This window comes from Capricornis sumatraensis, chromosome 2 (genome assembly GCF_032405125.1).
Source record: "Capricornis sumatraensis isolate serow.1 chromosome 2, serow.2, whole genome shotgun sequence".
NCBI lineage: Eukaryota > Metazoa > Chordata > Mammalia > Artiodactyla > Bovidae > Capricornis > Capricornis sumatraensis.
The window spans coordinates 110,468,639-110,496,175 of record NC_091070.1 but is presented as its reverse complement, the minus strand read 5'-3'; the positions used below and the strand labels follow the sequence as shown (position 1 = coordinate 110,496,175).

Below are 27,537 nucleotides of genomic sequence, written 5' to 3'. Positions count from 1 at the left end.
TGTCCCACATCTTGTAAACAATGATCATGTAACAGCTGAGGTCAATACAAGCTAGAGCAAGGCAAGATCTGAGTCTCAACTAACATCTGTGTTGCCTCAGTGCCATCAGAGTATCTTCATGGCAGTCAACCCTGGTTCTCTCCCTGAGGTCCAGCCCTCAAAACCTGAGCCTCTGCAACCCAGCCCCACTCTCCACAGCGGGCATGAGCATGTGAGCCTGTTCTCAGCTGGGAAGTGCTGCTCCGCATGATCTCTGTGTGAAGTCTCTCCGTTTTGCCTTCTGAGCATGTGCTGTTTCTCTGCCCTCTGAGGTTCCAAGTTGAACCCGCCTGTGAGGGGGTTTTCTAGTGTACGGACTTTTCTCCTTCAGTACTCACTCCCCGGACGTGCAGGTTCCCAACCTGATAGCCTTTGTGTCCCTTTTTGTCTTTAATTTTCCCCTACCTCACTCTGAGGGGACTGGTTTGCCTTTTTGGAAGTCTGGGATCCTCTGCCAGCATCCAGAAGATGTTCTGTGGAGCTGTTTCACATGCACATGAGTTTTTGATGTATTTGTTGGGGGGAGGTGGTCTCCCCGTTTTATTCCAACATCAACTTGAAAGTGTCCCCTGCCTTTTTGTGTTTTTCAAGCTTCCACTGATAGGGTGAGACTCTCCCCCACCTGCCCAAACAGGAAAGGATCATCTGCTTTACTAAGCCTATTAATTCAAATGTTAATCTCACCCAGAAATACCCTCAGGGGCACCCAGAATAAGGTTTGACCAGTGACCGGGTGCCTCTGTGGCCCAGTCAAATTTACGTGTAAAATTAACCATCAAAGTCTAGGAAGAAAATGAAAGGGTTTGAAGAACACACGGTATTGCCTCTGCCACAGAAGTGATAAGGGGATGGAGAGGTAAGGTTGTTTTGATGTGAAGAGGAAGTGATCTGTGGTAGGACAGTTTGTTGAAAGGGAAAATTGTCTTTTAGTGACCCTATCAGCTCCAGGCCCATGAAGAACCACAGAGGAGGCAAAAAAAGAGCAAAAATTCCCATTGTTATGCTGGTGGTGGGCCTGGGAGCTCTTGCCATCCTGTAATGAAAGACCATGGTGAGAGAGCTTTGTCGATTTGATGGGCTTTTTGGATCCTAGGATTCAACAATCAATTTTGACAATTATAGCATTGTTTATTGAAACAAAACATTGCAGAATACATTCTGCCCATTTGTGGTGGGAAAGCACATATGTATATTAATCTAGAAAAACAATAAGAAAACATAAAATAAAATATTCCTGTGATTATAAAAACTTCATTTGAATGTTCTTTTAGACATCTCAGTCCATTGCCTTATTCCATATAGCCAGAGCTTCTGTCCTGGTTAAGAGCCGATTGCCAATGAGGGCAAGATCTTGCATTCTTGAAGTTTCATTCTAGTTAGCTCTTCTCAGGTCCAGAGGAGATTGAGAAGAGTGGTTACCATGATCACTGGCCAAGTTGCCATCCAAGCTACTCCAGAGGAGGAGGCTGAAAGAGTAAGAAAATGCAAAACATTTAGGTGTCCTGATTAATTTGTTGAGAAGGGGAAGGGGTGCTGGACATTGGCATGGGAGCTTCTATAGCAAGGGAGTGTGTCTCCTCTCTGAATCCAGGCACAGTGTGCCCTGCACATCCTTTTTCCCAGATGAGCAAGAGCTCAATCTCCCAGATGTAAAGTAGAAAGAACACAGAAATCCTTTAAATATTACTGGCTTAGCTGAGTCCTGTACATGAAGATTATCTTGGCATGTCTGTGGGCCTAGCAAAGAATCATTCTCCTACACTGGACAGCAGTTAAGTAGGGCAGACCTTCAAGTGCAGTAGTTTATATGATACTGTATGCTAAGTTTAGGGGAGAAAGCACTGCCTATTGATCAGTACCAACTCGGTGGGGAAGGAAAAAAAGAAAGGGAAACTAAGAGACAGAGAAGTGTAGGGCAAGGGAGAGGAGGAGAGGAGAGTGATAAATTACAGAAGGGGAATTAAGGATGCTCTTCTAGGATAATTGACGTAGCTGAAAAGTAACAAGATGGGCTTAGACCTCAAAAGAGAAATGTATTCTTGCTTTCATCCTCTCTGTGAATGGGCAGTCACTTTCATTCTATAAAGAACAAGGACTGTGTCTCTTCCTTTTTCTGGATCTCAGGATGTGGTGTTGACATAACGGTGATTTTAGAACCACCCAGCCAACTGGTGGTCTCATGGTCAGACACCAAAGTCTTATACTGGATCTTCAGTGGTGGAAAAGCAGGGCGTTATCATGAAAGACTAGAAGACATGACCAGTTGGTTGGGAAGAACACAGAACTTATAGTTTCTATAGTTCACGTGTGGGAGCAGAGGCAAAGAAATCAGCATAGGTGAGCAGGGTAGACTGGGTCCAGGAAGACCATGGAAGAGCCATGTCCCCAGGAGCCGCGATCCCTGGTGATTGGGCGTGAAAAGGGTCTCAAGTAAATGTTGGCACCACGGGTACGAGTTATTCTGGAGAGATGTATACACCAGGGCTTGGGGAGGTGATTCCAGGGGTGTGGAGAGTATAGGGCCTAGAATGCTTAAGAGAGTGATTCAAGTGTATCAAGTGGCCTCCAAATCCCTAGTGTCTCTAGAATTAAAAGAACTTGGTGGGTCTAATTTAACCACCGCTCATTGAAGGCTTCTTTGATACTGTGCTAGGTAGTTACCTGTATTGTCTAATTTAATTCTCAGAACAGTATGAGATAAGAACTATTATTTTGTCTCATTTAAGAAGGACATGACTTGGAGAAGCTAAGTCACTTGTTTAGCTAATAAGGAATAGTCACAAGATTAATCCCAGGTGTGATTGATTCCAAAATCTATAATCGTCACTACCCCACAATTGGACCTGTGTAGGCTTGAGAGAGAGCCAGGAGTGATGCTCTATTGAGTGGGGCCTCCCAGGAAATAGAGAAATCTCAAACAGGAAACCCAGAGTTTGCCTTTCCAACTTTATCAAGGGGCATACACCTGGGAAGAGCAGAGAATCTCAGTCCTAGGGCCAGGCTCTGCTGCTCACCACTCGTTCCCGCTCATGTTCATCCATTTGGCCCTTCTTTCTTTTGCTCCTCACTCCTCCTCAACCACTTCTTGGCCCTTCTTTCCTTTGTTATCTGCCAGAAACACCTGTATGTCGCTGTACAACACTATCTGGACTGTTCCTCTACTTGCCTTTTTCCTCCCTACTCATCTTGAAATCTCAGTTTACCCTGCAAGGACCCTGCCCTCACATTCCAGGACCATGCACTTATTAAAGCAGGGCAGGCAAAGGGGACATGAGAGCCCTTTGCAGGTGAGGACACTGAACTCCACAAAGGTGAGGGAAGCTTGCTGAGAGACCATGTCAGAGACACAAGGAGAATTCAAGTCTACCACACCTCACTGGTGCCTTTGGGATTCTCCACCAAACGCTATGACAGGCAGCGGGAAAAGATCCCCACACGTTTCTTCATTCAAGAGAAAACTACCCTGTGCCCACCTCAGCTCCCTTGGCAGAGACTCTTACCTTGTACACAGGGTGAAGTGAAGTGGATTGTGTTGTTTTGGCTGCTTATAGGATTGCTGACTTGGCAGGTATAAGACTTCGAGTAGCTTTGTGGCGTGTGGACGTCTTCAAGCACACTGCTCTGTAGCTGTTTTGGAAAGGACCCCGATTCCCAATACCAAGTGTAGGTTACAGAATGGCCCTGGATCCCACAGGACAGCGTCAGGTAGCAAGTGTTCATTTTCTGTGTCATGTTAACATTTATCTCAGGCTTCTGTACCGGGTCTGCAGATGAGAATGTTATAAGATGAGAGGATGGGTTTATGCATTTATGAAGCTTTTATGCTGGGAGGGTTTAGCCAACAAAGTGCAAAGGGAGGTCCTGAGGAGCAGCCACGGGGAAGAGGGCCCTGTAGGGGGAGCTAGTGGGCAATTTTGACCTCCGTAGGCTTCAGAGGGAAAGAGCTACTTCTTGGCGTGAAGCTAAACCGAATCCAGAAGGGGGAGCCAGTTACCCAGAAACAAAATGGAGTTATGCCCATCTGTGGGCGAGAAAGAACAGCAGAGTTTTAGCACAGAGATCAGCTAGAGTTGTACTTGATATCCCAACTGTCTGAGCTACTCAGGGCCCCTTCTCTAGCAATGACCCACACTTGGCACCTTGGCCCATCAGTCAGTCCTTCAAGAGTTCTTGGGCTCAGATACAATGAGAGTCCTGTAAGAGATACCACTCTACACGTTTCCTGAACTCTGGCAGAACTACAGAGAACCTCATGGATCTCCCAGCGCAAGCTGGTAGTGATGAATTGCATCTGTTAACTTTGGTATCTCAGTGCCTGCCACAGAGCAGGTATCCTGATGAAAGGGAAAGGTGAATGGATGTAGGAATGGATGTATGTAGGGATGAAGCTGTTATGCAATAGAAAAGACAAAATACTCACTTCACAGTGAGACAAGCTTGGGTCATGGACTTGGCTCTGAGAGAGTGGCTCTGAGAGGCAAGACAACTAACCCTCTGAACGCCTTCTCACATGGAAATGACCCTACTTCATAGCACAATGTTAGTAAGATACAGTACCATCATCTATGAGTAAGTGCTTTTGCTGCGTGTGACGTAGGCATGTTGAAGGTCACAGCATCATCACTGCTTTCATCCTGCGGGCAGATGGGTTGAGATGTAATCCCATCATCTGCTCCTTCCTTGACTAGGACTGCTTTACCTGAAATCCTCTGAGGTCTTTTCCTTCTGGTCAAGGGTAAAACACCTGCAGAATCAATGCAGCTCAGAAGTCATAGGATTGAAATGTAGCAGAGAGTTGACCCAATCCGAGCTCACTTCTGGGTTGTATGTCTGTGAGGGGTGATGGAAGCTCTACCAATCTGACCTCCTGAACTCTAGATCCATCTCCTCCATGAAACCTTATCACATTGCTGGACTCCTCTTGCATACTTTACACGAGCAATCTTCATATGCTTATTCATTTCCTGTGGTCTGGCCTCAAGTCTTATAAACCTTCTGCATTTCCCATAGTAAGCAGCTCAGCCCTGAGCACTCCAGAGCCAGATGGAGCAGTCTGGTTCCAAGATGCCCTCTTTGAGCTTTAGAAATTCCTGAGCTGGGCAGAAGGATGATCCTTCCACTAATGGCATCCTCAGAGCCTTATCCAGAGGCTAGTGTACTAAAGCCACATAGGCTTATGGCTTGTAGGATATTCAGAAATTTTGCAAGTTGGTTGTAAAATGAAACTGATAGCAGTTTACAGTTGGCTGTGATGGGAATATTTGCCATAAAATCTGGTAAATGATGTATATTTGAGATCTTTTTTTTAAAATCACTGTAGGAACCTTTGAATATTTCCTGTTGCTAGTACATCTTGCAAGTTTAGGAGATATGATATGGAGGAAGTGAGCAAGAAGGTGATTCTAGCCTCTTAGACCAAGGGCCATCATGACCCATGTTAGTGGAACATGAATATATACAATATTCTTCATTCTTTGCAGCATTTTAGCATTTTTATGGCTCCTCACCAGACACAAGACCTTCTGGCACTTTTTTTTTGTTATAACTTTATCATTTTTGACTGCACCATGCAGCATGTGGGGTCTTTGTTCCCCAACCATGAATTGAACTCAACACGCCCCATGCAGTGGAAGGGTAGATTCTTAACCACTGGACCACAAGGGAAGTTCCAGCATTGTAAAAGTGTTTTCACTTTCATTACCTACTTTGATTCTCATAACATCCTAAAAAGATATAATTATCCTCACCATATGATGAGGAACTCAAGTCTCTGAGGGGCACATCTCCCTTGGATGTCTGCCCAGCCCTCCTCCTCTAATAATTGACAATCTCCCCAAGAACCAAGTTTCTGCCTTATAAGCTGAGTCTTTGGACCCTAAGAGTTTAAATCACATACCTGAACCAAGATGGGCTAGTCAATTTCTCTTTCTTGAGAATTTAAACTAAGAGATATGAAAGCCTAGACTCTGAGAGAGATAGTCTGTACTGGCAGGGACCCACTTTCACATGAAAGATTCCAGTGGCTAGAGGCTCTGGACTGAGCCAGGCTCTCATTCTTCCTCCTCTTCAGTCCTTTTCAACTCTTCTAAACTTCTTTCATTGCTTTAAGAAGTCATAGGTTAGAAAAAACTCCTTTTCTGCTAAAGGTATATCAAGTTGGTGTCCATTACTTGCCATGAACAGAATCTTACCTAATGGGACAGAGATGTCAAGATCTTTCTCCAAGGTCACACAGCCAGTAAGTGTGGTCCAGTGGTTAAGAATCTGCCTGCCAATGCAGGGGACACGGGTTCCATCCCTGGTCTGGAAAGATCCCACATACTGCAGAGCAACTAAGCCCATGCATTACAACTACTGAAGCCCACACATCCTAGGGCCAGCAAGCTGCAGCTATTAAAGCCCACATGCCTAGAACCCATGCTCCACAATCAGAGACTCCACCACAATGAGAAGCCCATGCACCACAACAAAGAGTAACCCCCACTTGCCACAATTCAAGAAAGTCTGCATGGAGCAAGGAAGACCCAGTACAAGCAAAAAATCAATTAATAAAGAAGAACTCAGAACTTACTTGGATTGACCACAAGAGAACATGAAGAGAGCAGAGAGGAAACCATCTTTGTGGTCTCCTTCCTCTTCAAATCTTAGACTCTCTAATGTCAGAAGAGGTTTTAAATGTCCCAAAGTTATCTACTTTGGGGTCTGCTGGCCCAGACGCACTTCCAAGTGGAACTGGCTCCAGGAGAAATGGATTCAGCCTGTCCTGACGTTTTCTCTCCCCCTCCCATGGAGAGTCCCCAGAATCACCAGGAAGCTTCCCAGTGATCTTTCTGGGGCCCCAGAGTCAGGACTAGCCCTTTGGTTACCATAACTCACCAAGCACCATCAGAGAGATCTTGTATTCCTCCTCGTGTCCATTGTCCTTCAGCACCCTCAGGAGGTAAGTACTGCTGTCTTCCTTCTGGACCTTGCGGATGTGCAGTGTGCCACTTTGAGAATCAAGCGTGGCCCTGTCCTTAAATTTAGTATCGAAGTACTTAGTAGGCTCACCAGATTCCCACTCTACAATCTTCTGGTCAGTAGTATAAAACCAGGTGAGTGATCTGTGGTTCCTAGGCAGATTGGAGATTTCTAGACTCACATTGTCGCCAGGGGTTGCATATTTTGAATAGCCTGCCAATGAAAGTCAGAATGAGTGAGACCCATTTTAGAGAAAGCAGCGCTGCCCAGTAGCCCAAAGCCTGGGCTGGTGGAACAAGGAAGAAGGGAGAGAGTTTTGCTTGGGAGGAGAGAGTATGATCTTTATCAGAGGACCTGACCCCTGATCAGGAATTCAGTGAAAGTGAGAGCTTGAGAGTCTTCCCTGGTGGCTCAGACGGTAAAGCTTCTGCTTACAATGTGGGAGACCTGGGTTCGATCCCTGGGTTGGGAAGATGTCCTGGAGAAGGAAATGGCAACCCACTCCTGTACTCTTGCCTGGAAAATCCCACGGACGGAGGAGCCTGGTAGGCTACAGTCCATGGGGTCACAAAGAGTAGGACACGACTTCACTTTCACTTTCGCTTTTTCACTTTAGAGCTTGAGAAGTGGGCATGGAGATAGGCAATGTGCTTATAATCCATCTAATTCTACCCTAGATGATAAAGAAAAGGGACACTGAGCTGGCCCTGCCTCCCTTCCTTACTCTCATACCAGGACATTTTCAAATCAAATGATAAGTTACCTTTCCCCTCTGTGCTTGCGCTCTCTGTGACTCGGTTTAGTTGTCTAGCAGTGGCTTCCCAGTTGGCATTAGTGGCAGCTAGAATACGCCTGCCAATGCAGCAGACACAAGAGAGACGGGTTCGATCCCTGGGTTGGGAAGGTCCCCTGAAATAGGAAATGGCAAACCATTCCAATATTCTTGTCCAGAAACTTCCATGGACAGAGGAGCCTGGCGGGTCCATGGGGCTGCAGAGTCAGACACGGCTGGGCAACTGAGCACACACAGCACTAGGCAAGAGGTAAAGGAGACACAAGGTTGAAATGAAGGGGAACAAAAGTTATTCAGTGACAAAGTATTATAGAAGAGTGAGCATTTTATTAATAAAAAGATTGTGCTATTTTTCTGGCTTTTATGATCTTTGTATTTGTTCAGGTTTTAAAAACTTGCTACACATTGGGACTTATTTTCTCATTCTAACTACACTTATTTTCATTCCTATTTGCATTTACAGTTCTATTCTTTTTCTCATGAGAGCACCTCAAATTGTATAAGCCTCAGTTCTTAAAGACCTGGTTTCATGAAGGCAAGAAGAAAAGGATGATAGCCAGAAGATAAAGATGAAGGGAGGTCTGCTGATTCTTGTAATGAGAGAAATCTTTGTATAAATGTACAGACTGAGAAAGAGCAGTGAGCGCTGAGTCGCCTCAGTCATGTCTGATTCTTTGCAGCCCTATGGACTGGAGCCCACCAGGCCCTTCTGTCCATGCGGGTTCTCCAGGCAAGAATATTGGAGTTGACATGCCCTTCTTTAGGAGATCTTGCCAACCCACGGATAGAATACATGTCTCTTATGTCTCCTGCACTGAGAAATAGCCGTAGGAAGAAGCTAATAGTAGAGGAAAGTGGAAATAAATCTCTATCACTCTTACCTCAAATACTGTTACACAAAACCTCACATTGCTCAGCATTGTATCTACACCTATTTTGGGGGTTGGCCAAAAAGTTCATTTGGGTTTTCCCATAGGCTGTTACTTTCCACATGTCTATCATTTACAAGAACATTCTTTTGAATAAAGATTAAAAATACCTATGGCCCCAGGTCTTTCAAGTTCCTAGTCATTAATCCTTCCAACTATCCATTGAACAGCTAGTTATGGAGCAGTTAACCTATGCCTGTTGCATTCAGAGACACACTTAGGCATTAATTTCCACAGTGCTTCTGATTGGTCCATCCCATACTCTATAATCTCTGTGACATAATCAGTCAGTCCAAACGACAATTTTGAACAATGACTACATGCCAGGTCATGTGCCAGGCTCCAACACCAGCAATGTAGACAGAGTCTCTCACCTCTTAGACCATTCAGCCTCTTCAGGAGCATACATTCTCTTCAGGATTTCAAAATTATTGGACACATATTCTAGACTTGTTCTCATTCCATGGCTTGTTTCCATGTGAGTTAATAAAAGCGGTGATAATGGGCAGCCTAGGTCAGTGTTTCTCAGCCTTGGCACTATTGACATTTTGGGCCAGGAATTCCTTTTGCAGAGATGTCTTTGTGTATTGTAAGATGTGTAGTAGCCTCCCTGGCCTCAGCTCACTAGATGCCAGTAACATCATCCCAGTTGGGATCTTCAAACATGTCTCCAGACAATGCCAAATACTCCCAGGGAGGCAAAAATCTTACCACCTTCATTCTGGTTGAAAACTGTTGGCTTAGGCATCCTTGGTAGACTCTCCATCAAGTCTCAAAAATATGCTGAAGAATATAGCACAACCCACAAGTAACCACTTTATTTCTAAGGAGGAAGTCACTGCCATCTACCAGGATGGCTTTTTTTTTTTTTAATCATTACTCATACATGGTAAAGGAAGGGGGAGGAACAGCTGCAACATCTTGTTCATGCCTATATGTTAAACCTCAGATCATATTAAAGTGATCCATTTAATACCTATTACTTGCCTTTATCACCAGACTAGAAGCTTCCTAAGGACAGAAAATGAATCTTATAAATTACACTCATTTCCATTGTAGAATGGTAGTTAAGAACATGGGCTCAGGAATTAGACTATTCAAATCCTGACCCTGTCACTCACTAGCTGTGTAACTGTGAACATTTTAACTGACCTCTCTGCCTTCATTTTAGTTTATCTTACCGAGTTTGTGATGATGAAGTTCATGTATCAAGTTTACTGAGTTAAAGGATGCCCAGATAGCTTGTAAAACACTCTTTCTGGATGGTCTATAAGGTTTCAGTTTTTTTTTTTATCAGAGATTAGCATTTGAATCGGTCATTCAAATTTGACTGGGTATTGAAGATCACCCTCACCAATGTGGGTAAGCATCATCCAACTTGGTGAGGCCCAGAATTGGACAAAAAGGAAAGAATAAAAGCAAATTTCTTTCTACTGTGAGTTGGGGTATCCCATCTTCTTCTACTCTTGAACATCAGTGCCCCTGGTCCTTGGACCTTAGGACTTGAACTACAGCTTAGACCACTGGCTTCCCTGAAGCCTCTTCGTGGAAGGATGAATGAAGTTGAGTCTACTGAGAATGAAGATTACAGTGTATAAACTCAAATTGTGAGTCTATATAGTCTCAGATCTGTGGATTTCTACAGAAACTACACAAGGAACTTTCTTGGCCTTCATCTTAGAGATGGCAGATCATGGGACTTCTCCAGAGAAGTACAGAATATGGATTATGCTTCCATAACTATGTGTGTGTGCTAAGTCACTTCAGTCATGTCTGACTCTGTGTGACCTCATGGACTGTAGCCCCCCAGGCCCCTCTGTCCCTGTCTATTCTCCAGGCAAGAATACTAGAGTGGATTGCCATTCCCTTCTCCAGGGTAATATCCTGACCCAGGGATCAAACTGACATCTCTTATGTCTAACCTGCTATAGCAGGCGAGTTCTTTACCACTAGCGCCACCTGGGAAACTGTGTGAGACTCACTCTCTATATATATCCCATTGATTCTTTTTCTCTAAAAACCCTGACCCAGAGTAACAGAAATAAAATGCTTAGAATATTATTTGATTAATTCAAACAATCAATACACATAAAATACTTGGTATAATACTTGGAAGATTCAGTTCAGTTCAGTTCAGTCATTCAGTTGTATCCGACTCTTTGTGACCCCATAAATCGCAGCATACCAGGCCTCCCTGTCCGTCACCTACTCCCGGAGTTTACTCAGACTCATGTCCATCGAGTCGGTGATGCCATCCAGCCATCTCATCCTCGGTCGTCCCCTTCTCCTTCTGCCCCCAATCCCTCCCAGCATCAGGGTCTTTTCCAATGAGTCAACTCTTCGCATGAGGCAGCCAAAGTACTGGAGTTTCAGCTTTAGCATCATTCCTTCCAAAGAAATCCCAGGGCTGATCTCCTTCAGAATGGACTGGTTGGATCTCCCTGCAGTCCAAGGGACTCTCAAGAGTCTTCTCCAACACCACAATTCAAAAGCATCAATTCTTTGGCACTCAGCTTTCTTCACAGTGCAACTCTCATATCCTTACATGACCACTGGAAAAACCGTAGCCTTGAGTAGATGGGCTAGTCAAGGGCTTCCCTGGTGGTGTAAAGATTAAAAGCGCCTGCCTGCAATGTGGGAGACCTGGGTTCGATCCCTGGGTCGGGAAGATCCCCTGTAGGAGGAAATGGCAACCCACTCCAGTATTCTTGCCTGGAAAATCCCATGGATGGAGGAGCATGGTGGGCTATAGTCCACGGGTCGCAAGAGTCGGACACGACTGAGCGACTTCACTTTCATTTTGACTAGATGGACCTTTGTTGGCAAAGTAATGTCTCTGCTTTTTAATATGCTATCTAGGTTGCTCATAACTTTTGGTTAGTAGATAATAAATGTCAGGTATTGTTTATTATTATTACATACATTATTTTTTGTATCCATAAATTCTATACTGTGCATAAATTATTGAGACGTTCTTTTAAAAATTTTTCATATGCTTCAGTTTATTCTATTTTTTAAAGTTAAATTAATTTTTTTTAATTAGAGGCTAATTACTTTACAATATTGTATTGGTTCTGCCACACGTCAACATGAATCCGCCATGGGCGTACACGTGCTCCCCATCCTGAACCCCCCTCCCACCTCCCTCCCCATACCATCCCTCTGGGTCATCCCAGTGCACCAGCCCCAAGGATCCTGTGGCATAGCTTATTGAGATGTTTAACACCTGCCATTAAACTCATTTTATTGTGCCAAAACAGTGGTAAAATAAGGACTAGAATTTTTTTAGGAACGAATGCCTATCTATGAATCTGAAAGTATAGAATGTGGTCGAAGGGGGCAAAAAAAAAAAAAAAAATTGCAGCAACTCCTGCAGAGGCTTTCACCTATAAGCTAGATCTAGTAAAAGACATCAGCGTGTGTAAGAAAAGAAACAAACCAGGTCTGTGGTTAGGACATGCAATTATAAGAAAGAGTCCACAGCACCATCGTAAGACCAGAGAACTTACCTGAAACTTCCTTGGGCAAAGAAAAATGAGGATGAACTCAATGAGGAATAAAGAATACAGAGCATATAGACTGAAGTTATGATTCAGACTCAGTAATAATATGCATTATTTCTCCATGTGAGAATGAAGTCTGCTGCATAATAATAAAACAGGGAACATTTCATACAAAGATGGGCACAATAAAGGACAGAAATGGTATGGACCTAACAGAAGCAGAAGATATTGAAAAGAGATGGCAAGAATACTCAGAAGAACTATACAAAAAAGATCTTAATGACCCACATAACCACAATGGTGTGATCACTCATCTAGAGCCAGAATTCTGGAATACAGAGTCAAGTGGGCTTAGGAAGCATGACTTAGAACAAAGCTAGTGAAGGCAATAGAATTCCAGCTGAGCTACCCCTAAAAGATGATGCAGTGAAAGTGCTGCACTCAATACGTCAGCAAATTCAGAAAACTCAGCAGTGGCCACTGGACTGGAAAATGTCAGTTTTCATTCCAATCCCAAAGAAAGGCAATGTCAAAGAATGTTTGAACTAGTGCACAATTCCACTCATCTCACACAACTTGCAAAGTAATGCTCAAAATTCTCCAAGGGAGGCTTCAACACTATGTGAACCAAGAGCTTCCAGATATTCAAGCTGGATTTAGAAAAGGCAGAGGAACCAGAGATCAAATTGCCAACATCTATTGGATCATAGAAAAAGCAAGAGAATTCCAGAAAAGAAGCTACTTATGCTTTATTGATGACACCAAAGACTTTGACTGTGTGGATCACAACAAACTGTGGAAAATTCTTCAAGCGATGGGAATACCAGACCACCTTATCTGCTTCCTGAGAAACCTGTATGCAGGTCAAGAAACAAGAGTGAGAACTGGACATGAGACAATGGACTGGTTCAAAATTGAGCAAGGAGTACATCAAGGCTGTATATTGTCACCCTGCTTATTTAACTTATATGCAGAGTACATCATGCGAAATCCTGGGCTGGATGAAGCCCAAGTAGGAATCAAGATTGCCAGGAGAGATATCAATAACCTCAGGTATGCAGATGACACCACCCTTATGGGAGAAAATGAAGAGAAACTGAAGAGCCTCTTGATGAAAGTGAAAGAGGAGAATGAAAAATTTGGCTTAAAACTCAACACTCAAAAAAGTAAGGTCATGGCATCTAATCCCATCTCTTCGTGGCAAATAGATGGGGGAAAAAAATGGAAACAGTGACAGACTTTATTTTGGGGGGCTCCAAAATCATTGCAGATGGTGACTGCAACCATGAAATTAAAAGACACTTGCTCCTTGGAAGAAAAGCTATGACCAACCTAGACAGCATATTAAAAAGCAGAGACGTCACTTTTCCGACAGAGTTCCATCCAGTCAAAGCTATGGTTTTTCCAGTAGTCAAGTATGAATGTGAGCGTTGGACCATAAAGAAGGCTGGTTCCGAATAATTGATGCTTTTAAATGGTGGTGCTGGAGAAGACTCTTGAGAGTCCCTTGGACCACAAGGAGATCAACCCAGTCAATCCTCAAGGAAATCAACTCTGAATATTCATTGGAAGGACTGATGCTGAAACTGAAACTCCAATACTTTGACCACCTGATGCCAAGAGCTGTATTGTTGGAAAAGGCCCTAATGCTGGGAAAGATTGAAGGCAGGAAGAGGAGGGGATGACAGAGGATGAGGTGATTGGATGACATCATTGACTCAAAGGACATGAGTTTGAGCAAGCTCCAGGAGTTGGTGAAAGACAGGGAAGTCTGGCATACTGCAGTCCATGGGGTCACAAAGAGTCAGACATGACTGAGCGACTGAACTGAACTGAACTTACAACATTAAGATCTTGTTTGTCCAGGGTATCCCCAACATGTTCCAAAGAACTTCAAACTAAAGCGTGAGGAGGAGGGGGAAGAAATAACAGACACAGAGTCACTGAGATTGTGAACGTTTCAAAGGTGAACACCATGTCTTACTCAATTTTGAATCCCCAGAATACTTGGCTCACATTTAGTGTTTAGTATAGAATGGATGGGACAAAAATCTATACATAAGTGTTCCCATTCATCTCCTCATAACCTCCAAGTAGTCATATTGTTTTATCCCACTTAGCCTCTTTTTGCTTGGGATGTGTGTGTGTTAGTTGCTCAGTCACGTCTGACTCTTTACAGGCTCTTGGACTGTAACCTGCTAGGCTCTTCTGTCCATGGGATTTTCCAGGCAAGAATACTGGAATGGGTTGCTGTTTTCTCCTCCAGGGGATCTTCTTGAACCAGAGATCAAACCTGTGTCTCCTGCATTGCAGATGAATTCTTTATCACTGGGCCACCTAGGAAGCCCTCCCCTTGCTTACTTCTTAAGATTTGTTTGACCTTTATGAGGAACCACTCGGGTTGGTTTAGAAAATAGAGGTTCTATAACATTATGGCTCAAGAGAATGAGAATCTCTGAGCTGTAGAGGAATGGAATAGTCTGAGAAGACTGAAGAGGGCAGAGAAGTGTATGATAGGGAGTATTGCTATGGCTTATAAATTGGATTCCTTTTAACATCTTTTGAGAGACTTCAAGTAGAAATTTGAGTTACTTTTTTTTTTTTTAATTACTTGTGGACTTCCCTGGTGGCTCAGATGGTAAAGTGTCTCTCTACAGAGGCAGATACCCCGGTTCAATCTCTGGGTTGGGAAGATCCCCTGGAGAAGGAAATGGCAATCCACTCCAGTATATTGCCTGGAAAATCCCATGGACAGAGGAGCCTGGAAGGCTACAGTCCATGGGGTCACAAAGAGTCAGACATGACTGAGCGACTTCACTTAATTATTTGTGAACAATGAACTGTTTCTTAAGTATCATAATGTGCCCACCTGGGCCAGTGTAGCAGCCCTGTCTTACGCTTGTGTGTGTGAGTCACTTAGTTGTGTCCAACTCTCTGTAACCCCATGCATTGTAGCCTGCCAGGCTCCTCTGTCAATGGTATTCCCAGGCAAGAATATTGGACTCGGTAGACACTCCCTTCTTCGGGGGATCTTCCTGTCCCAGGGATTGAACCTGGGTCTCCTGTACTGCAGGCAGATTCTTTACCATCTGAGCCACCAGGGAAGTCTTACAGTTGGGTCCTGGAAAAAAGAATCAAAGATGACTCTTATGACATATACAGCAGAGGAACAGTGAAGAAGCTGCCCAGGAAGTTGTTTCTCAAAAGATACAACACAAAAGAGTGCTTCGTGTATCATTCATGGTTTCAGATATCTACAAAGCAATGAAAAGCAGCTAGAGAAACCTTGAAATGAAAACCCAGCAGCCTCAAATGGGCTGAGACTCATGCTTGAGAATAGCAAAGGAAAAGTGAGTTTTGGGAAAAGGATATGAAAAAAGAAAGAATATATGTATATGTATAGCTTCCCTGGTAGCTCAGCTGGTAAAGAATCCACCTGCAATGTGGGAGACCTGGGTTTGATCCCTGAGTTGGGAAAATTCCCTGGAGAAGGGAAAGGCTACTCACTCCAGTATTCTGGCCTGGAGAATTCCATGGATTGTATAGTCCATGGGGTTGCACAGAGTCAGACACGACTGTGCAACTTTCACTTTCACTTTCATATGTATAGTAGAATCACTTCACTGTATCCCTGAAGCTAACACAATATTGTAAATCAACTATACTCCACTATAAAATAAAAATGAATTTAAAAAGGAAAAGTGAGTTTTGCTATGAAATATCTAATGATAGTGTGGCCTTCAAAAGCCACATCAACTTAGAAACAGTAGAAAGAATGCTTGATTAACCATAAAAAAATGGAAAAAATTTCTACTCTTCTAAAAGGATCCTATAATCCAGTCACAAGTTAAATAAAGATGCATTAATATTACTATTATAATATAGATTGCAAAAATTAGGATACAGGCATTGTAGTACAATTTGAGATATCAAAGTCGTGGTTTAGTCTATTACAGAGGATTGTCTAATAAATTCAGATAAATTCATTGATATTTTCCTTTTATTGTTGTTATTGTTCAGTCACTCAGTCATGTCTGACTCTTTGCAACCCCATGGACTGCAGCACTCCAGGCTTCCCTGTCCTTCACCATCTCCCAGAGCTTGTTCAGACTCATGTCCATTGAGTTGATGATGCCATCCAACCATATTGTCCTCTGTCATCCCCTTCTCCTCCTGCCTTCCATCTTTCCCAGCATCAGGGTCTATTCCAATCAATCAGCTGTTCGCATTAAGTGGCCAAAGTATTGGAGTTTCAGCTTTAGCACCAGTCCTTCCAATAAATATTCAGGGTTGATTTCCTTTAAGATTGACTGGTTGGATCTCCTTACAGTACAACGGACTCTCAAGAGCTTTCTCCAACACCACAGTGCAAAAGCATCAATTCTTCGGTGCTCAGCTTTCTTTACGGTCCACCTCTCACATCCACACATGACTGCTGGAAAAACCATAGCTTTGACTAGACGGACTTTTGTCAGCAAAGTAATGTCTCTGCTTTTTAAGATGCTGTCTAGGTTTGTCATAGCTTTTCTTCCAAGGAGCAGGCATCTTTTAAATTCATGACTGCAGTTACTATCTTCAGTGATTTTGGAGCTCAACAAGATAAAGTCTGTCACCCTTTCCATTTCTTCCCCATCTATTTGCCATGAATTGATGGGACCAAATGCCATGATCTTAGTTCTGTGAATGTTGAGTTTTAGGCCAGTTTTTTTCACTCTCCCCTTTTCCCTTCATCACGTGGCTCTTTAATGCCTCTTTGCTTTCTGCCATAAGGGTGGTATCATCTCCATATCTGAGGTTATTGTATTTCTCTCGGCAATCTTGATTTCTGCTTGTGCTTCATCCAGCCAAGCATTTCACATGATGTACTCTGCATATAAGTTAAATAAGCAGGGTGACAGTCTATAGTCTTGACGTATTCTTTTCTCAGTTTTGAACCAGTGCATTGTTCCATGTCTAGTTCTAACTGTTGCCTCTTGACCTGCAAACAGGTTTCTCAGGAAGCAGGTAAGGTGGACTGGTGTTCCTGTCTCTTTAACAGTTTTCCAAAGTTTGTTGTGATCCGCACAGTCAAAGGTTGTGTCAATGAGCCATAGTCAATGAAACAGAAGTAGATGTTTTTCTGGAATTCCCTTGCTTTTTCTATGATCCAATGGATGTTGGCATTTTGATCTCTGGTTCCTCTGCCTTTTCTAAATCCAGCTTGACTATCTGGAAGTTCTTGGTTCACATAGTGTTGAAGCCTCCCTTGGAGAATTTTGAGCATTACTTTGCTAGTGTGTGAGATGAGTACAATGGTGTGGTAGTTCAAACATTTTTTGGCATTGCCTTTCTTTGGGACTGGAAGAAAATCACCTCTTCCAGTCCTGAGGCCACTGCTGAGGTTTCCAAATTTGCTGACATATCGAGTGCAACACTTGCACAGCGTCATCTTTCAGGATTTGAAATAGCTCCACTCGAATTCCATCATTTCCACTGGCTTTGCTGGTAGTGATGCTTCCTAAGGTCCATTTGACTTCACACTCCAGGATGTCTGGCTCTAGATGAGTGATCACACCATCATGGTTTTCTGGGTCATTAAGATCTTTTTTGTATAGTTCCTCTGTGTGTTTTTTGCCACTTCTCCTTAATATCTTCTGCTTCTGTTAGGCCCATACCATTTCTGTACTTTATTTTTGCCATCTTTGCATGAAATGTTCCCTTGGTATCTCTAATTTTCTTGAAAAGATCTCCAGTCTCTCCCATTCTATTGTTTTCCTCTATTTCTTTACTTTGATGACTTTAGGAAGGGTTTCATGTTTCTCCTTGTTATTGTTTAGAACTCTGCATTCAGATGGGTGTATCTTTCATTTTCTCCTTTGCCGTTTGCTTCTCTTCTTTTCACAGGTATTTGTAAGGCCTCTTCAGACAACCGTTTTGCATTGTTGCATTTCTTTTTCTTGGAGATGATTTGGATCACCACTTCCTGTACTATGTTATGAACCTCCATCCATAGTTCTTCAGGCACTCTGTCTATCGGATCTACTCCCTTGAATATATTTGTCGCTTCCACTGTACAATTGCAAGGGATTTGATTTAGGTCATATCTGCATGAAAGCAATGGCATCCCACTACAGTACTCTTGCCTGGAAAATCCCACGGACGGAGGAGCCTGGTACGCTGCAGTCCATGGGGTCGCGAAGAGTCGGACATGACTGAGTGACTTCACTTTCACGCATTGGAGAAGGAAATGGCAACCCACTCCAGTATTCTTGCCTAGAGAATCCCAGGGATGGGGGAGCTTGGTGGGCTGCCGTCTATGGGGTCGCACAGCGTAGACACGACTGAAGCGACTTAGCAGCATACCTGCATGACCTAGTAATTTTCCCTACTTTCTTCAATTTGTGTCTGCATTTTGCAATAAGGATTTCATGATCTATGCCACAGTCAGCTCCCGGTCTTGCTTTTGCTGATTGTATAGAGCTTCATCATCAGCTGCAAATAAGATAATCATTCTGATTTCGGTATTGACCATCTGGTGATGTCCATGTGTAGAGTTGTCTCCTGTGTTGGTGGAAGAGGGTGTTTGTTATGACCAGTGTGTTATCTTGGCAAAACTCTGTTAGACTTTCCCCTGCTTCATTTTGTACTCCAAAGCTGCCTCTCCAGGTATCTCTTGACTTCCTCCTTATTTTCATATATATATATATATATATATATATATACACACACACACACACACACATATATATACATACATCTATTTGTTTTTCTGGATATTTTTATTTTTTAAACAAAATTTTAAAGTTAATTGAAAAATATTTTGATTTGCCTTTTAACAATTCCATATTTTATTTGATATAAAACTAGCTAAAGTACTACTTTGATTTATTTCTAACAAGAAGTAGCTGTTCATGTGTCTGCATGCTTAGGATAAAGTAACTGTTTTTATGTGCAGTTTATAAATGAGGCAGACCTTTCCTATGCTCATCCATGTTTCTTGTCTGTACAGAAGTAAAACTAAAATGGTGTAGGGGAGGGGAATCAGACCAAAAGAAGTGGTAATTTCATACAAAAAGGTCTACCCAGGAAGAAGAAGGAAGTGCTAAAGGGGAAATTCTGAATACTCTAAAGCAAGTCATGCGGTTTCTCATAAGAGTTTAAGAACCAAAAGCGGTGTTTTAAAGATACTGACATGGAGTTACATGCAGCTCTCTACTGAGATAAACCATTTAGCAAACCTGTACAGACCTTTCAGGGAAGTAATTTGGCAATAGGCAGCAAGACTTCAGATGCGTGTCATGGGGCAAGATGAAGAGTACAGTGCTCTTTCCTGAGATGGAAAGTCTCATGAATTTAATCGGCCAGATGACAGTGACCAAATGCATGGTGAGGAAGCCCCAGGTTTGTGGAGGCTTATTGCACAGCAGTAGATAGCTGAAACCAAGATGAGGAGTTATATTTTGGAAATGTGTTTGAAGATGGTGAAATAGCAGAGATTCAGTTCTGTGGCCCAGGAGAGAGCACTGGGCTTTGGAATTTCCTGATGATATTCCTGGCTCTTATCTCTCTCAAAGTGTATTGTGGTATTGTGGTCACAATCACAGAGCAATTTCACATTCTTTATTTCATTGATCTTAATAATAACCCCTTGACAAAATGGGGAGCATATCATTATACCCATAATAGAGTTGAGAAAATTGAGACTCAGGAAGCTTTTACGATTTATAGGAAACCCCATGGCTTAGAACTCAGAACATAGGTCTTAAAGCAATTATCCTCCAATTAAAAATCAAATTAAGAAAAAAGAAGATATGTTTTCTGATTCCCAGAAAAAGTTATTTCTACTGCACTTTGTTGTGCTAGAGGGAGACAAGGAAGATGCCTGCTAGTGAGGAGTGGGCCTAGAGATCAGAGAGCTGAGAAACTCAAGTCTGAGGAGAGCCAAAAGAAGAGATTTAAAAAATACTTCTCAAATTTCTCTTCAAAAACATGCATTACTGGGAAAAAAAAGAATAACGATATCCCCAGGAAGATCTGGACAGATAGCCTGAAAGGTAGTTTTTTGATGTCATTCATTCGTAGGCTTAACAATTATTTATTCAGCCCATGCCACATGCTAGGCACTGTATTAGGTTCAGCAATGGACAAGGTCCCTGTGCTCAAGAAACCCAGGAAGCAGACAACCAAGCAGTTCACCAACCATAACCTGGAACCTGAGGCTTCTAGGAGGAAGTGACACAAGAATGGGAGGGGCTGGAGAGGGGGCATGCAGGACATTTCAGGCAGAAGGAAAGGCATGTATATAGGCCTAGAGGCAAGAGAGAAAGCACCTCCTCCAAGGGAAAGCACAAAGTGAAATTTAGACCAAATGTGGTTATGGGGTGTTGTTTTATCACTCAGTCGTGTCCAAGTCTTTTGTGACCCCATGGACTGTTGCCCACCAGGCTCCTCTGCCCTTGAGAGTTCCCAGGCAAGAATACTGGAGTAGGTTGCCATTTCCTTCTCCAGGGTGTCTTCCTGACCCAAGGACTGAACCCAGATCTCCTGCATTGGCAGGTGAGTTTTTCTGTAAAACCACTGTGCCACCAGGCTTTGGGGTGAGGGAGTCATAAACTGAAGATAAAAGAACTATCTGCAGGCGTACTCTGGACATGAAGAGGTTTAGACACAATGGCCTCATGTCTAGAGAAAGTGCTGAAATAGTCCGCTTCTCTTGGCATGTCTATCTTTCCCAACAATTGGATGAATACTTCATACCAGCCCCTACTCCCAAGGTCATATTAGTGACCTATGAGCTGAGTAAGCCCCATGGAGCTCACACAGCCACAAGAGGCCTGAAGACAGCATGTCTCTAGACGGAGTGTAGGGGAGCCGAATGTGCCACCCTAAGATGTGTCTCTTTGGCATATTAATTGTTTCAAGTAGGTTGTTTTCTAAGGAAGTAGCAGACATGGTAAACATTCTGAAAACCTTGTACGAGTTACTCTTTCATAAGAAACATTTATATTTGTAAGGGAAATCTCCACTAATAAAGCTGTCTCCCTCTCTGTACCAGACGAGGAGGATGACCAAATCTCTAGAAACTCTTATCAATGCAGAAGGCACTAACTTAAATCTGCCTAACAACCTTACCTTTATTTGCTGTGCTTTTCCTGATAACCTCCCCAAACTGTCAGCCTCAACATTCTCTTTTGTCTTTAGCAGAGGATGGTATTTAAGATGAGGGCTTCAGCCATTTTAGCAAGTTACTTGATTTTTCTGGGTTTCACCCATGTGAAGTCGCTCAGTCGCGTCCAACTCTTGGTGACCCCATGGACTGTAGCCTACCAGGCTCTTCCCTCCATGGGATTCTCCAGGCAAGAGTACTGGAGTGGCTTGCCATTTCCTTCTCCAGGGGCTCTTCCCGACCCAGGGATCCAACCCGGGTCTCCTGCATTCCAGGCAGATGCTTTAACCTCTGAGTCACCAGGGAAGCATGTACGCAATATTAAACTCTGATTTTCTCCTGTTAGCTTATCTCATGTCAGTTTCATTCTTACACCAGTCAGAGATCCTAGAAGGGCAGAAAAAATTTTCTTCCTCCCCCAAAGCCAGTCATAAGCCAGATCAAATGTCCTGCCACCCTGAGAGGCCTTGCGTGAGTAGCCAACAGGATTTCCTTTGAGTATGGCTATCTCATCTGCCTCAGAGTCACATACTATCATAATTTTAAAATGTTATATTTGTTTCCCATGCCCAAACTCACTTTTACTCATTTTTGCCTCAGTAGTGAGCATTAAAGCACCTTTAATGAAACAGACTTAAGTATTTATTAGGGGGAATAGCGAGAAAGGCAATAGCTTAGCTCTCAGTTCTCTGCTGACCTCGGAAGACAGGTAGTGGAGGGCTGGACAAGTGTAACAGGAAAAGGAAAGTTGCCACACAAGGGCATAGAACACAACCATGGCAGAATGAACTTAGCTTTTAATCAGATGTTTCAGGGTTTCCCTGCTACTGAGGCCTCTGCTCAGACTCCCACTCAGCGACCCTAGACAGAGCCATCCTTCCCAACTTTCCTTTCCCACAATTTTGATTTCTCTCTGGAGCAATGGCATTATTTACTTTTGCTCATGAAACAACCCCTTGCATAGACAGAGGTCTCAAAGAAGGCCTCAAGGATCACGGCATCCCGGAGCCTGCAGTGTGGCAGCTGCCCTTGCGGCCCTCTCTTCTTTGTAATGCAAAGAAGCTTCACAGATGACGCACCATGGCACGAAATGGGAGAGGACTACTTCTCCATCTCACCAAAGTTCTATTTGTGTTGCTTCCGCTTGAGAAAAGAGACGGAGCCTGATTTTCCAAAGCTTAAGGAAGACTCCCCAACCCCGCTGCCAGGATGAAAATCCTTGCTCCCTGGAGCCACTACTCCACTTCAGGTGGAGACACGCCCGTATTCCCTTTTCCATCTCACTGGGCCTCCAGTGCACATTTACAGGTGGACAGTCTGTGGAAAGTACCTTGTATGCTGGTTGCCAGGAACAGGAGAGGCAGCAGTAGAATTTCCAGAGTCAGAGACCACTCGCGCCTTCTGGAGCACATGCTCCTCTTCTCCAGAACTTTATGGGAACTCTGGACACAGACCAGAATCAAGCCGGAAAGAGACCAAAGATACCTTTAATTCACGGCTTAAGGTTAGAACTCTCCACCCAGCAGCTCATGGGTGGGGCCTGGGGACCAAAAACAGGAAGCCCCATCGGTTCCGTTTTTTTTTAAATTAACCACTAAGAAACTAAGAACAGACTTATGGTTATGGGGGCAGAGGGAGAGGGTGGGACAAATTGAGAGAGTAGCCCTGAAACATCCATCACCATATGTGAAACTAGACAGTTGGTGGAAATTTCTAGTGTGACGCAGGGCGCAAATGACAAACTAGAGGGGTGGGATGGGGTGAGACGTGGGAGGGAGGGCCATGAGGGCTAGAATATACGTATACCTATAGCGGGGTCATGTTGATATATGGCAGAAATGAACACAATGTTGTAAAGCAATTATCCTTCAGTTTGAAATCAATAAATTTGAATTAAAAAAACAATTTTGTTTGAATGTGTGTTAGTTCTCTTTTCTGGTGAGAGGATCCATAGAGTCTACTGGTTTTCTGAGGGATTGGTACTCAGAAAATGTTAAAGACCCCTGATAGTGAATATCTGCCTTTGGTTTCCCAGACAGGAAACACCCTGATTAACCAGAGTACCCACCCAAGGGGATTTCTGACCTGAGCCAACTCTAAAACATGTGAGGAGTAGAAAGTAGATCACGTGTGGCGTAGGCTGAGAGCACAAAATGTGGAAAATCAGATTTACACAGTTTGAGTATTGGTCTCCCCCCTCCACCCCCAAGCTCTTCCTCCCTTATGGGTAAGTTCACTATTTAAACCTTTACATTGGCCTACCCACTGAACATCAGTATTATTATTATTAACCTATACTCAAATATTGTATTACTAACCTATTATCACAGGTTACTTGACCCAAATGAATATATTCTGCACCCTTGGGTCTAAGAGTTTCAGGCCCATCCCTCTTGAATCAAAATGAATTATTCACCCACCCAGGATACTTTGAAGACCCATTGGAAAGCCACAGTCCCTGATGTACCATATTTGTAGCAGTTTCAGACTGGGGACATTTCTGATTTTCACCATGGAGATGACCAATAAAAACCGCTCTCCTCAATCTGTGAACTCCTGCCTTGGAAGTAGTTACCCTCCCCGAAAGATCAGCATGGGGAAATGGAGTCAGCTCACTACCTGAAACTGCATAGGACACCCTATTTACCTGATCATATTGGAGCCCTGTGAGGTGAGGAAAACAGGGATTACTACTTGTATTTGATAACTGAAACTCAGCGTCAGATTTGCCTGAGGTCATGTGCAGCTCCAGTCAAGCCCAGTCTTCTTCACTCAGCTCTTCCCTTCCTGTGAGCTACAGTCAATCTTTGGACTAGAAGAAAAGATGAGACTGAAGTAGAATGAACAAATCAAAGTGAGATTAACTAACGAAGACTTTAAAGCAAACCATGAGAAAGAAGCCAAGCAGGAGCATTCTTTACCACTGATGCCCCGGGGAAGCCATCTGAGAAGGAGTAGGGCAAACGATAGAACCAGGTAAGGGACAGAAGTGAACCGTGCATGGACTTTGCTCAGACTTTGGCTCCTCTGGGGATTTTGCAAAAGGGCTGTTGTCCAGGGTTTTGCTGAAGCATTTAAGATCTTAACCATCAGAGAATAGAAAAGTCTATTCCCAACCACCTAGGATGAAAGGTGGGACCTCCCTGTTGGTGCTAGTGGTAAAGAACCCACCTGCCAATGCAGGAGACACAAGATACGTGGGTTTGATCTCTGGGTTGGGAAGATCCCCTGTAGGAGAGCATGGAAACTAAACTCCAGTGTTCTTGCCTGGAGAATCCTATGGACAGAGGAGCCTGGCAGGCTACAGTTCATGGGATCGCACAGAGTGGGACACGACTGAAGTGATTTAGCACACACCCATGCTGGATGAAAGTGAAAGGAAATGGCAACCCACTCCAGTGTTCTTGCCTGGAGAACCCCGGGGATGAGGGAGCATGATGGGCTGCCGTCTTTGGGGTCGCACAGAGTCGGACACGACTGAAGTGACTTAGCAGCAGCGGCAGATGCAAGATGACTTCCTGCTGATTCCAGTAGGAGCAGTACAACACTGCAGGTGTTCCTTCCTCCCTGTATCTATTGGATATTTCTAGAGCTACAAGTGAGGATGTAGAAAGAAAAGCTACACTCTTGTCTACTTTTAAGCAGCTTGCAATCTCATGAAGGAACCAGACAAAGAAGAAAAGCATTACAGTGTGGTTGTGAAACTATGGGATCACTTAGAAAGACTACATAAATACAATCTATGTTATGAGAGGAGGCTACTGAGGGATGAGTGAATAGGTACAACTCCTTTTAAGAATGATGAAAGTATCTTATATAAGGAAGATGAGCACGGGTAATATCTGGGAAACTAGAGAACTTGGCTATTTGAGGAAACGGAGGATATTTTAATGAGGCTGAAATAAAAGGAAAGAAAAACAGGTCTATAGTGTTAAGGTTTTAGCATGCATAGATTAGGAGCTTGGATTTTATCCTGAAGCCTTTCAAGGAGATGTAAATAAAGGATTTGGGGCATAGAAGTGTCCTACTTCAATTCACAGGTTGGAAAGAAATCTGAAGAAGAGGAGAATGAGACTAGAAGCAAGGAGGTATTCCAAGGGTATTGGAAGAATTCATCTACCATTAAAGAAGGCCTGAGCTGCAGGGTGCGGCAGATGAAGAGAAGTCAGATTTAGCAAAACTTGATTTTTTTATATGCAGGTTGATAGAGAGGGAGAAGAAAGAGTCTGGTTGCTGGCTTGAGTGATCAACCCAAGATAGGAGAAGGGATAAACTGGAACACGAGAAATGGTAAGTTCAGTGTGGGATATGTTACGATTAAGATGCCTAAGACAGAGTTGAATATTTGGATGTGGGGCTCAAGAGAGCAATCTGAGCTACCTACCAAGTACATGATTATGCAGCACATAAATTGTGGTTGAGGTCAGACCATGTGCTAGAAGGATCTCTCTCAGAGTATGTAAAGTGAAAAGGGGGTTGAGGGTTGAGGAGGGGCATCCCCTGTGGCTTATTCATGCCAGCCCCCATGTCAGAAATGCCATAGGCTGTATGGCTTAAAGGACATACATTTACTTCTCACAGTTTAGGAGGCTGGGAAGTATAAGATCAGGGCACCAACAGACTCAGAGTCTAGCAAGAGTCCACTTACTGATTCAGAGATGAGCATCTTCACACTGGAAGATGTCCACTGGCGTTACATGGCAGAAGAGAAGAGGGAGCTCTCTGAGAGAACTCTCTTTTTGAAAAGTCTTAATCTACAGTGTGGCCAAGATAGCATAGTGGAAGACCTTGAGCTCATGGGTATATCAAAATTAGAACTATTTACCTCTTTACTATTGGCCTCTTTAGACAGATTTATTCCTAAATAGTTTATTATCTTTGTTGCCATGGTGAATGGGATTGTTTCTTTAATTTTTCATATTATTTTTCATTGTAGTGTATAGAAATGCAAGAGATTTCGGTGTATTAATTTTATACCCTGCGAATTTACTGTATTCATTGATTAGCTCTAGTAATTTTCTGGTGGCATCTTTAGGGTTTTATATGTATAGTATCACGTCATCTGCAAACAGTGAGAGTTTTCATTTCTCTTTTCCAATCTCGATTTCTTTTATTTCTTTTCCTTTTCCGATTGCTGTGGCTAAGATATCTAAAACTCTGTTGAATAGTAGTGGTCATAGTGGGTACCTTGTCTTGTTCCAGATTTTAAATGAAATGCTTTAGGTTTTTCACCACTGAGAATAATGTTTCCTGTAGGTTTGTCACATATGGTCTTTCTTCTGTTGAGGTATGCTCCTCCTGTGCCTGTTTCTGGAGAATGTTCATCTTAAATGATTGTTGAAGTTTGTCAAAAGCTTTCTCTGTGTCTATTGAGATTATCATATGGTTTTTATCTTTCAATTTGTTAATATGGTATATCACACTGATTGATTTCCATATACTGAAGAATCTTTGCATCCCTGGGATAAAACTGACTTGATTATGATATGTAACTCTTTTTATGTTGTGTTGGATTCTGATTTCTAAACTTTTGTTAGATTTTTGCATCTATGTTCATCAGTGATATTGTTCTGTAATTTTCTATTCTTGTGGCATCTTTGGTTTTGGTATCAGTGTGATGGTGGCCTCATGGAATGGATTTGGGAGTTTTCCTTCCTCTGCAATGTTCCTGAAGAGTTTGAGCATGAAACCTGTTAGGTCTTTTGGTAGAATTTGCCTGAAGCCATCTGGCCCTGGGCTTCTGTTTTTTGAAAGGCTTTTTATTATAGTTTCAATTTCATGTTTGTGATTGGTCTGTTCATATTTTCTATTTCTTCCTGGTTCAGTTTTTGAAGGTTACACTTTTCTAAGAATCTGTCCATTTCTGCCAGTTTCTCTATTTTATTAGTATATAATTGCTCATAAGAGTCTTATGATCTTTTATCTTTTGAATTTCTGTGTTGTTCATTGTAACTTCTCCTTTTTCATTTCTAGTATGATTGATTTGAATCTAACCCTTTTTTTCTTGATGAGTCTGGCTAATGGTTTGTCAATTTTGTTCATCTTTTCAAAGAACCATCTTTTAGTTTTATTTATCTGTGCTATTGTCTCTGCTTCTTTTTCACTTATTTAAGCTCTGATCTTTATGATTTACTTCTTCTACTGACTTAGGGGTTTTTAATCTTCTTT

General features: G+C 42.9%; 1 protein-coding gene across 1 annotated transcript; it reads right to left on the bottom strand.

The window, feature by feature from the left end:
- Positions 1-1,276: 1,276 nt before the first annotated feature.
- LOC138074204 (CD48 antigen-like) lies at positions 1,277-22,845 on the bottom strand. Its single transcript, XM_068966277.1, has 4 exons — positions 22,700-22,845; positions 6,916-7,212; positions 3,540-3,803; positions 1,277-1,505 (listed from the first exon to the last, which is right to left on the bottom strand). Exons 1-4 carry the CDS (start codon positions 22,779-22,781, stop codon positions 1,426-1,428), a joined length of 723 nt encoding a protein of 240 aa, XP_068822378.1. The 5' UTR covers positions 22,782-22,845; the 3' UTR covers positions 1,277-1,425.
- Positions 22,846-27,537: the final 4,692 nt, after the last annotated feature.